We start from the raw sequence: 17311 nt of genomic DNA, 5'->3' as shown, positions 1-17311 counted from the left end.
ACCCTGCCCCTTTAAGACTTACAAAAAGCACCCACGAAAACAAAACAACGACCACACACACACACACACACACACACACAAAATTTTTAAATTAAAAAAAATAAAAATAAAAATAAAAAATGGCCGCTCGTTTTTCTTTATTCTCCGGTGCCAGCCTCAGTCATCTGCTCACCGGTCTTGCTGCCCTGTTTCCCTAGTATTGGGGTCCCTATCCCTTTAAGACTTCCAAAAAGCGCTCACCAAAACAAAACAGAAAAAAAAAAAAATGGCCGCTCGCTTTTCTTATGCCCTCAGTCGCCCAGCCTCCAGTGCCTGCTCACTGTTCTTGCTGCCCTGTTTTCCTAGTATCCAGGGCCCTGCAGTCTGGTCCGGATGGCTGGGGCTGGGTGTTCGGCAGTCCTGGGCTCCGTCTCCCTCCCGCTCTGCCTGCTCTTCTCCCGCCGGGAGCTGGGTGGAGGGGCGCTCGGCTCCCGCCGGGCCGGGGCTTGTATCTTACCCCCTTCGCGAGGCGCTCGGTTCTCTCAGGTGCGGATGTGGTCTGGATGTTGTCCTGTGTCCTCTGGTCTTTATTCTAGGAAGAGTTGTCTTTGTAATATTTTCATAGATTTATGTGGTTTTGGGAGGAGATTTCCGCTGCTCTACTCACGCCGCCATCTTGGCTCCAATCCCCCTGCCAGTTCTTCTTAATGCTTCATTGCTCTGTGTTTGTCTTTTAGCAGTTTTATCTATCTGTTAGTGTGCTTCAAATGGTTTATAAACAGTCTAGTGCACATATTTATTTTTTGCTTCTTGCTAAAATAAAGGCATCTTTTGTTGTGCATTTTGTGCATCAGGAAATTTGGTAACTCATAAGTAATTTTCCTCTGTGGTCTTGTCAGCCTTTTCTTCATCCTTATCCTGTGCCTGGTACACACAATCAGTAGTGTTGGCTTAAAGAGGCAGTTTGAATGTATGTCTAAAAACCTTCAAATTACTTTATTTCCTCTACTGTACTTAGTTTGTTCCTACATTTTTCCACTTCTCAACCCTTCTTTTCCTTGAGTACCCTGCTTTTGACTTGATTTCTTTGAGAAAATGCAGTTCCAGTCTGACCAAAAATAATACCTAGTTTCCCAGCCCATTTATAAATTGGGAGTTAACTTTTGTTCATAAACTGAGCCAGGTCAAAGAATCAGATTAGGTTTATAAAGTTCATAGTAAAGCTGTAAAAAATTGATTCATATGTCAAAAATGCAAGTATGGAAAGAAAAGAATTACTTAATACTAAGTAATAAAAGACAAGATGTATGATTCACAAAGTTAAATGAAAAATGTGAAGACATTTTTAACTGAAGTATTTTAACCATTTTTTATAGTTGAATTTTATAAACCTGAAGGTAAGAGTTATATTAAGTTGAATTTGTACACTTTCACCTACTAAATTATAATTGAATTAAAATATTCCAAGATAGGACTTCAGTTGTGCTTTAGTATTTTACCCTTCTACATGGGTTAGCTTGTAAGGTCAAATCTAAATCTCATACCACTTACATGTAATTCAGAGGATAAGTAACACATGGTCTTCTGAACATGAGGATACTGGCTTAATTTAAATTGTTTGGTGTTAATAATTCAGGTTCTCTCTCTTCCTATTAAGGATTCTGGACTCTACTTATAATATCCATAACTGCTGGATTCTCCTGCTGCAGCTTTTCTTGGACAGTGACTTATTTTGATTCTTTTGAACCAGGAATGTTTCCCCCTACTCCTCTTTCACCTGCCAGGTTCAAGTAAGTATTCCTATTTCCTCTTATTTATTTAACCCATTCCAACTCTGTCGAAAATAATAAAATAGACACAGGCAGCTTACTTGTGTGATAATATGTTGAGGTCCTATTCTTTAATTTGTAACAGACAAATGATATAAAGTTTTCAGCTTGACTCAGCTTTTAGATAAATGGAGAATATTTTAAACTACATACCTAGATACAATGGTTTTTAAAAAAATAAAATTCAAGAAATGATCTAAAAAATGGGAAACTGGTGGCTATTTGTCCTTTGGGGATAGAATTGCATTTGAAACAGTTTCTGAAAACTAAATATCAGCAATGTGAAGGTTCTACTAGATTCACATATAAGTGATCAGACTTACAGCTTAATAATTGGATGGACTTTTCCTCAGACTTAAACTGCAATAATTAGCAAGCATTTATGACACCCAATTTATATGCCTATACCAGATTAGATGCATTTCATAGTGGGACAATATTAAATTTCTTTGGTTTGTATTTTCTTTTCTTCAAAAAATTTTAGGAAATTTAGTAGGCAGTGTTATAATCTGTTTTTTTTTATGCCAGGAAAGCTCAGGTTTTAAATACAAATTTCCAAATAAGAGCGTCTAAGACCTAATTTATTATACAAACTGAGAGTTTAGGGAAAGAGTAGGGGGAAAGATGAAGAGTGGAAAATAAATTCTGTTACAGGTATTTCTGTTATCTGAGCATTATGGCTGTTACTGTTAATACTACCAGCACCAGCTCACCTTATGGACAGCCTGTTGAGATGAAATAAGAAAATCTATTTGAGGAACTACTTAAATATGAAGTTTAATACTAATGATAGTTATTAATAGGCATTGTTACTAATGTCCTTCATTATTAGTAAACTCATATTTTTCTATCTTAAAAAACTTTTGGCTTCATTTTAAATGAAATGTGTGTGTGTATACTTTAAACATCTTAATAAATCCTTATCTGTGTATGAAGTATCAGTCATATACTTCAATAAATTCTGTGTGTGTGTTTGAGGGGGATGATGGTTAATGAATGATTGCAATTGACAAACTTAACACCTAACAGTGTAATACCATCTCATAGTTTACATGAGTACCTTTAATTGGAAAGTGTATTTTGCTAAGTGATGTAGTATTCAATTCAAATTTATATTTTGTTGCTGTCTGTTGACATCAAGTACTTTAACAAGGGGTATGAGTCTGATGGATAAAAAGACCTTTCATAAGCCACAAAGAAACTTAGTCTCTTTTTCTTTTACTTCTTCTATCTTTTTTCTTTAGTTTTTCTGTGTCACTTTTCCCCTGAATACTAGCCTACATTTACAACTGTTTAGTATATCTTGCAACCTGGATTTCAGAAAGCACCTTATACTTCAAATTAATAAAACTCTAGTCCGTCTTAAAGACTTTAATCCACCCATTTATCGATTTGAAACCTTTATTCATTATATTTATCCCTCCCCAAGTCCAGTTATTCCTGCCTTTTGAAATATTATTGGAATATTCTGTTTTTCCCACCCCTCCTCCAGCACCTTATTTGCCCTATTTAAGGCCTTTGCCAGTGTTCTTGACTCATTGGTCTCCCCTATTCCAAGCTCTTAACTCCTCTAATTCATCTTGTATATTGCTGCCTTTCTAAAAACAGATCTTAGTGAATACTCTCCCTTAAGTCTTTAGTGCCTTGCTTGTTGCCTTCAAAATAAAGTCAACTCCCAAGTGTAGCCAAGTATAGCATAATAGTCCTTCCCCAAGTTACCCTGTGCTACTTTTCCAACTTTATCTTCAGTTGTTTCTCCAAAACACCCTATTCTGGGGCCACATATCAAATTACCTTGGCAGCCTGCAAATAAATGATGTACTTTTGAGATGTCATGACTTTATTTGTGCTGTTCTTTTTGGAATGTCATTTTTCCTCAGCTGCTTGCTTTTCCACCACCAGAAATCATAAGCTTCATACATGTTAGAAGCGTTTGGAATTAGAGAAAAGCATTTTACTGTTCTCTTAAAGATCTGGAATTCTGAGGTTATTTAACTAATTTCTTAAAAATTATCTTTGCATTTTGATTTAAACTAAAACCAATTATGGACCTTCATTTTTAGTGCATTTATTAGTTACTCAGTTTTAATAAGAGTGTCAAATCAAAGACTTAGATTATGTATTTAATATAGCCCTAAAAGTAAAGTTTTGAAGTTTGTACAGTATGTACATATATGTATTTGAATTCCTGTCAATAGGTAGGGATAAGTTAATTTTATATATGTTAAATCAGCTATTTAAATATATCATGGTAGTCAAACTGTAATTTAAATTATCACATTAATAGAATCACAGTCCAAAAAAAATCACATAATAAATATAGTGATAGTTGAACACTTATTAACAGAAGCCGCAGACAAAAAACTCCACATCATATAGTGATAATAGGTAATACTGAGTTTTATAGGGAAAACCCTGCCCTCTAGTGCTTGTGGAAAATAATGCAATTACTTCAGAAATGCCAGAATAAGTATATTCTCTATGTCACCAGTAGAGTGAGTGCTTGTACAGGGAAACAACTTCCCTACTTTATGACAAAGTTGAAATGTTCATTCTTTATATTCTTAAAAAATCAGATTGCTGCATTTTATTAATTTGCAACATCACACTTTTACAAAAATATCTTTGTAACAGGTAATGAGTTCTTTTATTACCCAAAATAAACAATGGTGTTAATATATTTTCCCTGATTATGTAAAAGTAATGCAAATTCTTTGTTGAAAATTAAAAAAAACAAAAGAAAAATAACGGGAAAAAACCCATAGTCATTGAAAATGATTGCTGGTATTTTAATGTTTACCCTTCCATTATTCACATATTTTAAAATTAAAATTGAGATCACAATGTACTTACTGTTTTGTAATCCATTTTTTATTTAACATTATGTTGGAACATTTTCCATTCAATATTTTTCTGAAATTTTCAATGTTTTAAATACACTTTAAAGACCAATCATCATATATCTCAATTTATTTTTAAAGGGAAATCTATTACAAATGATAGGGTAGCTAGATTCTAAGATAATTTATTAACTAGCGATCTGCTTAACTAACTAGAAACTAAACAGCAAGATAGTAATCAAGACATCATAAAATGCTGAGACTTTTTTCTTTTCTCAAGATTAGGATTATTGAAAATATTCCCTATTTCTATTCCATGAATACCAAACATGATGAGAATAAAATAATCATGTCTAACTGGTTTGTTTAAAAAGCAATCTTTTGCTCTCCTTTGCAGATTTAAACACATGGGCACTTTTCTTTTAAACTAATTAGAAGTAGAACGTGTTTACTGTAGCTGTCAGTTGTGTTTCCCTAGAAACATATAAACTCCTGAAGGGAAGAAAAAATAATCCTTATTGATATTTAGATAAAACATTTAGTGGAATCAGCAATTTGGGTCAATAATTAGGGAAGCTGAGATTAGAAACAAAACCAACAGAAATTTATATTTCACAGTCTGGAAACTGGAAGGCCAATATCAGGGTGCCAGTATGGTCAAGTTATGGTGAGGTCCATCTCCCAGGCCTCTTTCTCTTTGTATCCTTGCAAGGCAGAGAGCAGAGAAGCAGCAAGCTCCCTTGTGATTCTCATAAGGGCACTAATACCATTAATGAGGGCTCCACTCTCATGATACCTAATCCTAATTATTTCCCTAAGATCCTTCTCCTTATGCCATCATATTGGGGGCTCAGGTTTTGATTAATGAATTTGGAGAAAGAGGGGCACAAACATTGTCAGTTCATAGCAGATATAGCTTAGAATCTTTCACTTTTACATAAGTACAACATCTTTAGGAAATAAAAGGTAGTTAAAGAACTTTGCAAGGTGTATTTTCACACAGGTATTTGGTTTTTAAAAGCTTTTTTTTTCTTTTGGTATCATTAATCTACAAATACATGAGGAACATTATGTTTACTAGACTCCCCCCTTCACCAAGTCCCCCCTCACAAATCCCATTACAGTCATTGTCCATCAGCGTAGTAAGATGCTGTAGAATCTCTACTTGTCTTCTCTGTGTTGCACAGCCCTCCCTGTGCGCACCCCCCTGCATTGTACATGCTAATCTTAATGCCCCCTTTCTTTTTCTCCCCCCTTATCCCTCCCTTCCCACCCATCCTTCCCAGTCCCTTTCCCTTTGGTAACTGTTAGTCCATCCTTGGGTTCTGTGAGTCTACTGCTGTTTTGTTCTTTCAGTTTTTTCTTTGTTCTTATACTCCACATATGAGTGAAATCATTTGGTACTTGTCTTTCTCCGCTTGGCTTATTTCACTGAGCATAACACCCTCTAGCTCCATCCATGTTGTTGCAAATGGTAGGATTTGTTTTCTTCTTATGGCTGAATAATACTCCATAAGAAGAATTGTGTATATGTACCACATATTCTTTATCCATTCATCTACTGTTGAACACTTAAGTTGCTTCCATTTCTTGGCTATTGTAAATAGTGCTGCGACAAACATAGGGGTGCATCTGTCTTTTTCAAACTGGGCTGCTGCATTCTTAGGGCAAATTCCTAGAAGTGGAATTCCTGGGTCAAATGATATTTCTATTTTGAGCTTTTTGAGGAACCTCCATATTGCTTTCCACAATGGTGGAACTAATTTACATTCCCACCAGCAGTGCAGGAGGGTTCCCCTAAAAGTGTTTTTTTTTTAAAGAAAGATGGTTGTCATTGCTAACTTTACAAATGTCGCCAAGTTAAAAAGTATACTGTGATGTCACATAAATTTATTAGGAAACAGTTATTTTCGATGTGTATTTGAATCAGTTATAGTTTTAAATTATTTCTTAGTTGTTTCTAAAAATCTGTTGCAGTTAAATAAAGCGCAAAGGGCCGAGATAGTAACTTCAGATTTTTTGGAGTATCTGCAGAGGCATTCTCCACTCCTCACTACTTTATGATTCATTATTCTGCTTCTCTACACTACTTAATCTTACATCTCCATTTCAGTTCACATTAGTTTTTCCTGTTCATTCATTGGGTTCTGTCAGATTTCCAAGCAGGCAAATAAAACACTGTGTATATAATCAGTTTTTCACATGTGATTATCTGCTTTAAGTTTCTAGGGGTTAATGCATATAAGTATGTGATCTACTCATGCAAAGAAATTTTATTCAAAGAGAATCCAGAACTTGAAAGAATCTTGGAGTTCCTTCTTGGCTGGACTGGCAGCAGCACCGGAACTTTTATTTAAGTCCTGACTGGGGAGATAGTTAGGTATGGATAAGAAATGTACCTTGAAGGTGCATTTTTCCTAACAAGTATTCTCTTTAATGAATATTCTAGGATTGCTAGGGGTATCTAACAAGTTCCCACTAAAGATTATGGGGGAACTAAATCCCTGGTAAGTTACCTGTAGGTGTTATCATTAGCCTAAGTCCTCCATTTTTTTTTAACAGATGAAGAAACAAGAGACCCAGGGAATTTAAGCAACTTGTACAAAGTCATATAATTTGTCCATAACATAGATAGCACCTGACTCTGTATTACTGCTTTTGTTTGCCATCCTGGTTAGACCACTCCTGCGTTATGAAATGAATCAACAGGAAGAACTGAACTAGTTGAAACAGTATCATTTTACTGACAGAGGCACTTACTGTGAGCTTTTTGTTCTGTAGCAGTTTTGCCAAATCTAATCAAGATCTGTAGTTAGTATCTGACTCTCTGTTCTCTCTGTTTTTATTCCCAGTGACCAGTGGTCTCTACTGTACACCACTCTACATATTTTACATTACCTGTGCACAAGTCCCATCTAGTGGTGCAGTGATATACCTGCAAGTTTATAGTTACTCAGCATGCTAAAAATACGTTACTTTATAGTTTAGAAATAAATTTAGTGGAAAATTGTAATGTAAGTAATGGGTCTAACAAAAAGCGCAGTGAGAAGGTGCATTAGTTTTGTAATTCAGAATCAAAATATTTAGTAACAGTGATACGAACAGTGAAGTCATTAAATTTGTCTACATTATAGTACTTAGAATCAGAGGTCAAAGGCCAACATTATTAAAGAATATTACTTCATTGTAGTCACTATTGATAATTTTAAAAGTCTTATTACTGCCATGAAAAAAGTTCATTATTTTGCTTAAAGTTCAAGTTTAACAGCATATACTCATATAACCTTCAAGCCTAAGAATTAACTTTGTAGGGAAAGGACTATTATTTTGCTCTGGAAATACCCACAGAGACTTATTTCCGAGGAAACAAGTCCCTATGTAGCTAGATAGCTTTTAAAAGAGATCTAAGCCCTCAGAATCTTCTGTGTAGCTGTTTTGAATTTGCTTGACCAGAAATCAAGCAAAAATACTTGGTTTTATTATAACTTGATTCTTAGTTTTAAGCCAGTTAGTATTTGTACTTCAGGTGCCTCTTGAATAATCACATCTGTGCATTTCCTAGAATGAGGCAGATTGGAAGGCACAGTTGGATGTCCACTTTATAGAACTCAGCATAAATTCATTATTTTATAATGTTAGAGAAGTTTGAATATGGTACCTCCTTTTAAATGTATTATTGGTTGTATTTGTGACTTATTTGATGTGGGGTTCGTGGTAAAAATGTAGGGAAATCTTAAAATTATTGGTGTTATGTCATGGTTTCTATGAGTGTGCTAAGGAAGAGTAGTGTCTTCTTTCCAATAAACCCTGCTTAAAATATAACCTATAACCTATAACCTTTAATTGTAATCTTCCGTATTTTGTAGTTAATATACAAACCAGGGGCTATCTGCTGCCTTTTTTGTTGTTGGTCTTTTTTGTTTAGATCACTGAGTTATCCACCTTTCTATGTCTTCTCCCAATCACCAATGATACTTGATAATTATCAAGACACTTGATTTCAAAGTATCCACACTTTTGATTTAATTCAAATTTAATACAATTTATTTCTACCCAGCTTTGTTTTTTAAAAAATTTACTGCCTTAAAGTGCCATTTGGAATCTGCACAGTAAGTTAGAAGTGAGAAAGAAAAGGGAATGATTGGTTTTGTTTGACTTGCTCTTTGGTAAACTGTTTTTTGGTAACTATTTTGTAGACTAAAAATTAACACCTGATCAGATTCTCCCGTGCATGTGTTCCTTCCTTTGTGAAATGTCTGGATGTAACCAGATGCTGAAATACTTAAATTTTCATCACATTTGTGAAGAAAGGTGTTTTTGTTTTTACTATTGTAGGTGAGAAGCAGAGTAGAGTATCCTGTAAAATTCAGGATTTAGGAATGGCTGTATTATAATACTCTTTTTTATGAAACATTAGGTTTACTTTTCTGTTATTAAAGGATTTACTGTAACTTCTTGACATTGGGGGCTTTAGTTCTTAGGGGTTAAAATACAGTACAGATAGAATAATAAAGTCAACAGGAAAGGGGCTTGGGTTTATTAACGTGGACAATACTGTTAAGTCTTGGAGGTCAAGAGAAGTGGGTGATTTGATACTTAATTTAGAATTTTCTATTTCAAGACATACTAGATTTAGCATTGAGCACAATAAATTGACTACTACTCTTTTCATACAGATTTTGGAGAGCTGCTTCTTTGTCAAATCAGATTCTTTGTTGCCATAGACTGGTGAAACAGATGTCAGATGGCTAATTACAGTAGGAAGGAAAGCTACTGACAAAAAGGGACAGATCAAGAACTTGGCCTTGGTATTTGAGTACCATGAAGTTTCATTATCTAGGGACTGTTCAGAACCATTGGTTGCAATATCGTCGCTGTTAATGAATATGTTGGTGACACTGCACTGTGGCTTCTTGAAGTGAAGGTTTAAAATATATGCACGTTTTATAAAATACATTCCATTTTTGTTCTGAATGGAAACTTAAATAGATGTAACAAAATCCCATAAGAAATCATATTAACTATTCTTGGTTTCCTTGTTGTTTTCATAAAGTAACATGGCTAATGAATGTTTGCTTTGCACCTTTTTGCTATGACTTTTTTCTCATACTCATTTATAGTTACGTAAGAGCTGAAGTGTCAAGCTGATAAATAATGCTTGAGAGATAGCACTTGCCACTTTTGTATTTGGGACCCTGTTTATTTGTTCAACAATCTTTGTAAATTATGAGACATCCTGGTATATTAGAAAGGGCTTATAAATTAGAAGAGGAGGCTTCCAAATCCAGGTTATATCATATACCAGCAAAAGGACTTTTAGGTAAGTCAGTTAGCATCTCTGAGCTTTAGTTACCTCTTCTTTAAAATGGCATAAAAACAATGATGTCTACCTCATAGGCAGTAAGTATAAATTTACTAGTTAAAGCATCAGATGTATTAGATAACAAAGTAGAGATGGTTCCAGAATTTTTTCTTTTTCCTTTCTTAATTGAGATTTTTTCAAGCTGGATCTCTGACCATGACCTATTATCAGTCATCAGTTATCTTTTCTTGAATAATTGTTATTTACCTTGGGATTTTATTCTTTTGGTATTAAGATACTGTTTCTTTTATGAAATGGTGCTAATAGTAGACAGTAGTAGTTTTTAAACTTTGTTCTTAGAAAATTAAAAGTTTGGCATCAAAATATGGTATCAATTACTTCCTTTAAAAAAAGGTTTTTTTTAAACTGGTCAAGAAATCTAAAGGCTTGGGAATCCCATTACTCTTGTACCTTTTTCCTGTGTGCCCTCCCTTCCTAATGAATAAGGACTTTGTCTAATCAAGGTAGTGCTCAGCATCGATAGTGTCCTCGAGCATTTTTCTACCTCAGTGCACTGGCGAATAAAGTTAACATGTATGGCATTCTCCAGTATGCAACCAGGTAGACTGCTATATATAGGTAGAGTAGTTGACAGGTGAATATGCAGTTTTATCTGACACCTTTATTTCTCTCTGACTGATTTTCTGGAATTGTAGTACAATAAGTGATATTTAAAATGTTTACATATGTAATTCTGCTTTAAAGAACTTTGCTCATCTTGAGGAACTTTAAGGGCCATTTGTCATTATGTTACTTAATATTGAACTGGCAAGCATAGGATTATGACTCAGTTAAAATTTCTAGTTGGGAAAGTTTAAATAAAGGACTTTAGTGTGTACATGGAGATATAATTTTTGCAGAATTGAGATCCAGAAGGGTTTAAAGAGATTTCACAGACCATCCTTATGCTACAGAAGAAATAGGACCAGAAAAGTTGGCAGTGTAGTTAGGGAACTAAATATAATATGAAGGGAAGTAAAGTCTTTTTAAAAAATGAGGAAAGCCTTAAAGTTGAAATTTTGAATTCCATTATAACATAGTTTACTATTGTGTAGGTTGATAAATCATCTTGCTCCATTATCACGGATACTTTATTAACTGATATTTATTTATAAAGTAAATCAATTACAGGGCAATGGAGCAAATGTTCAAAATGCTCACCATCAGTTACTATGTAGAACGTAATTGGGATAGATTTCTGAACTGATGATCTACTTAGAAGTCTCCTTGCTAATTTATTTATTTCCAAATAGTAAACATCAGTATTTACCCTGACACTTTTAGAATCATCAAAAGATCTAAATGAAGGTAGAGAATCTAATTCATTATGTCTGGGGTAGGGTCTGAGATTCCGAAAATCTAAGAAATTCCCAGGCAATGCCAATATATTGGTGATCTATGGACTATACTTTGAATAGGAAGGCTTTAGGACAGCAGTTGGCAAATTTTTCTATAACGGACTCTGTGGTAAGTGTTTTTAGTTTGTGGGACATATGGACTCTGTCACAACTCTTCAACTCTGCCCTTGTAGTGCCAAAGCAGCCATAGACAATGTGTCAAGGGACGAGTGAGGCTATAATCCAATAAAAAGAAACAGGTGGCAGGACAGGCATATATATCATAGTTTGCCAACCCCACTTTAGGAGACCACTCTGAAATTAGATATTGCTTACAAAATACTTCTAATTTTTGGTTTAAAAAATTATATATACATGCATATTTATATTTTAATATATACTTAAAAATTGGGCTTGTCTGTTCAGATCATTCCATTGGTTTCATAGCCTTAACGATGTAATACACATTGCTAAAAATCACATTTTAAGTTGAAAAACAGTTACTTGACAGATTTGTTAACTTTTACTGAATATCTGAGTTTTAATGGAGAAACAGTGATGCTATGGAATAATGAAAAGTCAGCTAAAGGCCTTGTATTTGATCAAGCAGAGGAAAGCTTACAACGTAAGGCTTTTAAAAATTAAGTAAAATAAATAAGATTGTTAAAAAACCCATTGTATTTATTTTACTCACTTTTAGATTGTGAATCTACAAGTGACTTTCTTTCCAAGTCTACGAAATGTTTTTTTTTTCAGAGTTCAGAAACAGAGTAGGAGACATGAGGTAGTAGCAAAGAAAATAATTATAATTGAAATTTAAAAATGGGAATGCCAGAGTAACTACTTCAAATTGTTTTCTCAATTGTTATGAACTGTAAAAAAAACTAGTTTACTTTTACCAAGCCTTGTGTGAAAAGAGAAGTGTGAAGAACCTGCCCTATAAAATTGCCTAGTTGAACTCGTCAAAAGAAGGGTCCAGTGGGAGAACCTGGAGTAAAACTAGTAAAATGCTAAAATAACAAAACCTCAAATTCATTCTAAAATAGGCCAAGGCCTGTTATATTCTATATAAAGAGGATGATGAGGCAGAGTTGAATCATCCAGACTAAGATCTGAGTGAGTGACTAGAGTTCACAACCTTCATTGTCTGAACCAGAATCCTAGCTCTCTCTATCCATCCATCCACTGATTCCTTTCCCATTTTTTTCCTGTGGCTATTCCAGATCTTCACATCACACTCTTATTTTCAACGGACCTCAACTTCCATTTCACTGAAAGGTCATTATGGAGTGAATTTGTTTTTTCCTTCCTTTCCTCTTGGTTACAAACTTGATTTACATCCATACCCATCTTTCCACTCATTCCTCCTGTCTGTCTCAGGGTGGAGTGTCCTTCTGCCCGCCAAACTTAATTTTGCTTTCTGTGCTCTAGATCTGCCCCCCTGTCCCCAAAGCCCTTCCCCCAAGTTCCCTTTATCATATATTTCAGAGATGTGAATTTTGAACTAGAATGGAAGGTCTTCAAAGTTAAACATTTCCTTATATAGTGCTATGAGAGCATGGAATTTGTTTTCTTTTGTGTTTTTTTTTTTCCTAGCTTTTTCAATAGTGTAGCTCAGATTAGAAATCCATATGGCATGAGAAAGAAAATCAGATCAGCTTGACAGGGCCAGGTATTTATCTGCCCATTTTTGTGGGTTTGACTGTATTAATATAAAGAAACGCTGAAGTTTTCTTATTCTGGGTAGAAATTTAAAAAATTTATATCTGATCAAGTTTTCCATATTAGACTTTAGTATGTAGGATTTAAGAAATCATAGTTCTTTTACTTTATTGATCTATATTATTACATAACAGAGGAAGATGCTGATCAGGTTTGTTACTCTTTGGGGTTTGGCTCCCTTTTACCTTTCTCTTCATGAAATTATAGAAGAATTAAGGAGCAAAAATTGTATATATTCTACTCAGTCTTCCCAAGCCCTTACACCCCTATATTATATTACCATTTGTCTAGCAGTGTGTGACTGCTTCAGAATATGTACATATATGTAAATAAAAGGTCATGAAAGACTTGTAACAGTAAGCATTTTGGAATTCACAGTAGACTCCATGAAAAAAAAAAACAAGCTCTTGACTAAGACAACACGCAGTAGGGTTTTTATTTTTCATTTGTGCAAGACCAGAGAGTGCTTTGTTAGACATATTTGCCAATTAAAGTTTAAAAAGAGTTTGTAATAGACCGTAAGCACCTTCTGAGCCTCACACTGAGAGTGAGTCTTTGAAGAACCTACAAACACTGGAATTGTGGATATTTCTCTCTGTAAACCTAAAAATATGACATTAGTCTTCCTCTTGTTCTTAATATTCAGTAGAACTTGTGGGATCACAAAGTAAAACCAAAGGACTGGAAGGAAACTTCTTTAAGTCACCAATTCTGTTTATTCCTTTTAAATATAGTGACAGCTCTTTTGAAAATAAGCTGAATCTTAATTTCTCCTACACTGATAAATGAAAAATCATGATTAGGAAGGAGGAAGGAACTTGAAATAATTCTCAGTTTTGTTCCCTCTGACTTAAAAACACCTTATGGTAAGATGTAAAATTCCCATACATGTATTTCCTCACCTCTCCCCACAAAGCTGCAGTTATGCACACGTCTGCCTCTGGATGCTCAAGTTTGTTCCAGTATCTTTTTTTTTCATGTTCTGTTTACTTCTTTTTTTAACTACTTTGTTTTTTATGTTATGCCTTGATTTTTCAGAATTTTTCTTTGCTTTCTGTGCACATTTACTGTCACATAAACTTAGTATCAAAGTGTTAGTTTCCTACCAAAGTAACCCCATTGAGCTACTACTGAAATCTCACTGAATTTATAGATGATTTTTGAAGTAGTTGACATCTCTACAATGTTGAGTATTCCCAGATTATGGTTGGCTTTCTCTTTATTTACATCGTCTTCTAACGTTTCATTTTTAATTGTGATATAATTTATATAAAACTCAACATTTTCAAGCATATAACTAGTGGTATTTATTATTTAGCTGTGTTGTACAATCATCCCCACTCTCTCAATTCCAGGACATTTCCATCACTCCAAAATAAAAACCACATACTCATCAGTGACTCCTCCATTCTCCCTTCCCTCTAGCCCCTGGAAATCTCTAGACTACTTTTTGTCTCTATGGATTTGCCTATTCTAGGCATTTCATATAAATGGTGTCTTACAAATGCTAAAAATATGGTCTTTTATGTCGGGCTTCCTTCACTTAGAATACTGTTTTCAGGGTTCATGTTGTAGTGTATATTTCTTTCCTTTTTATAGTTAAATAAATAAATTCTAGTAAAAGTTTAATTATTAATTTACTAATTTGACTTATTAATTTATAATTAACTCCTGAATTTCTCTTTCATCATTAACTTCATTTCATTAGTATGAATTTAAGTGTTCATAGTTCATTAGTGTTTTTTACATGAATGATAATGCTAATAGTCTAATTTTCTTATAAGGCTTCTGTTCAATAATCAGTGTATGTTTGAGGAATTTCTCTTTTTTAAGGGTCAAAGTCATGTACCTATTTTACTTTACCATATAATAGGTAGTAGAGCTAGGTAGACTGACTCTAAATAGCACATAAGAGGCATCTTAAACTAGTCCCTAGGTGAGTAAGGTTGAGTGGAGAGAGTAAATAATAACTCCTGTGGACCAGAACAGGAGACCATCAGGAAACATCAGGGCCTCTAGTAGTCTCAGGTACACGCACAGGGGTTGTTCTTCAGGTGTATCTTCTTCACTCTGCCACAGATCTCAAAAGGACTGGAATCTTTATGATAAGGTGCTCTTTAGTGTTAATTCAGATCTTAGTACCTCCTTGGCTTTGACCTGTCCTTAGGAGAGGAGGATCAAGTATGGGCATGATGACCTCTCAGTTCAGGGCCCTTATTACTTAAGACTTTCAGCGTTTAGTACTGTCGGTGCAGTATGTCCTCAGCTTGGATTGCTCCCATGAGAAGATTCTGTTCTACCTCTGACACCATGGACACTACCCTCTATTCTTTTTAGCATGTCTTCTCCCTACGAGGATAAGCAGAGTTTTCTTGCTACAGAGCTAGTAGGAGGAATTTAAAGAAAGATAATGTAGAAAAATAAGTAAAAATTGCTGTAAGATAGAGGGAACAAATGTCAGGGAAAATCTATGCATGTAAGCTAGTCAGCACTCATAGTAATCATAAGCAAAGACATCGTGTCTTTGTTGATACTTGGAAATGCATTGAAAGCCACTTCATTTAACCTATTAGGTTGAAAACTGAAATAAGTGTAAAACACAGTCTGATTTATGACTCACATGTGGACAAGTAGATTTCCTTCATGTAATCCTTTACATACAAACAGAACAAATACTTAAAATAATATACATTTAAAGTTCTAAGTGAGAACAAGAGAGCAGGGAAACATAATGCTACTTAATGAAAGAACATGCTTGTAATGTAACAAAAGTTATACCTTCGAATTAGGTTTTAGTACACACAGTGATATGAAACACAGTTAAGTATAGGGATCAACCTGAGCATTTTGCTCTAAATAATGTAAGTGAAAAATTATATTTGATGTCCACAACAGTTTTTGACAGAGACCTTAAGATCTATTACTAATCCTGCAGATGTCTAATACTCTTTTTTAGCTTGTGTTTTAATGTGTAAAACATTTGGGGAATAATTACAGGTTGTAAGCATTTTCAATAAAAACTGATGGTATTTCTGCTGTAACAAATTACATTTTTCTTTTTTCATTTATTTCCCTCCCCCCCAGGAAACTGACCGGACATTCTTTCCACATGGGCTATAGCATGGCAATTTTGAATGGCATCGTAGCTGCTCTTACTATAGCATGGTGCCTCATGTAAACCCACACTGAAGCAATATTCTTAACAAAACTTAGTCATAATTGCTTTGTAATAACGGGGAAGAGCATCATTACCTACTCAGAAGACCGAGAAACCTGCTGTTCATTATGTGGTTCATAAATGTGTCATATCACATGGAGGACATTATTGTAGAAATTGGGAATACCTGAATATTAAGTTTCAAGAAATTTCTTAAAAAGCATAATGTTTACTTATCTTTTTACTTTTGTGTGTGTTGTCCTTACAAGTTGCAGGAGGTGCTTTAATGGAAATCAAGCTCAAAAACTTGAATACAGGACAATGAGTACCTTTCTGTGTATATAATACATTTTTGCTAAGAGATACTGATATTACTGTTTAATTGAAATAGATATTTATTCATTACATTAGGAAAGCAAAGCAAACGATGCCTACTACTTTGACATTTTATAGAAGCTACTGTTAAATCATAATAATTTTCAAGATTCACCGAGTCAGTAGAAGGTGCTTTTATATTTTTTAATGGGGCATAGTTCCTTGTTTTTTTACATATTTTCCTACTACATATTGAGTTTGTATGTTTTAAAAATTGTTACATCCAGACAAATGTGTAAATGTTATTTTTTAGCTGGTGCAAACCTAATACCTATCATTTTTAATAAGTATTTTGTCTTTTAAAAAACAAAAATACATTGACCTGAGCTTAAAATTAAATAAACTTATTTTTAACAAAAAAGGACTGGCAAAAGATAAATTGTTTAAGCCATTAAAATACTGAGAAATTTGAAGCTGCTCACTATTTGTTTCCACAGTTTCCACAATATCTTGGTGTATATATGGTTACTTCAACAGAACTGATACTATTTTGTTTTTAATAAACATCTGGAATTTTTATATTTAGAAATGCTTAGTTTTTAATCTGAAAAATTTAGTTAACAAAACAAAAGGTGTTTTGATAAAGTGTGTATATATGTGTGTAATTTTTTATATATAGATTCATAATTTTCCTATTTAAATGTTCTTTTATAATTTTGGTATTTTTGTTTTCGTAGTTGCTCCCACTTCTAAATGCCTTTTTAAAAAGT

General features: G+C 34.1%; 1 protein-coding gene across 1 annotated transcript in view; it reads left to right on the top strand.

Moving 5' to 3' along the window:
- The window catches only part of ARL6IP6 (ADP ribosylation factor like GTPase 6 interacting protein 6), a 35316-nt gene extending 18302 nt beyond the window's left edge, over window positions 1-17014 (top strand). The window contains exons 3-4 of the mRNA XM_036928264.2: window positions 1637-1769; window positions 16154-17014. Coding sequence (XP_036784159.1) covers window positions 1637-1769; window positions 16154-16247 — 227 coding nt within the window. The 3' untranslated portion in view covers window positions 16248-17014. The remainder of the gene's footprint in view (window positions 1-1636; window positions 1770-16153) is intronic.
- Window positions 17015-17311: the final 297 nt, after the last annotated feature.

This window comes from Manis pentadactyla, chromosome 8, assembly GCF_030020395.1.
Source record: "Manis pentadactyla isolate mManPen7 chromosome 8, mManPen7.hap1, whole genome shotgun sequence".
Lineage (NCBI taxonomy): Eukaryota > Metazoa > Chordata > Mammalia > Pholidota > Manidae > Manis > Manis pentadactyla.
Note: the sequence above shows the minus strand (reverse complement) of the source record. Positions and strands in the feature narration are given on the sequence as shown.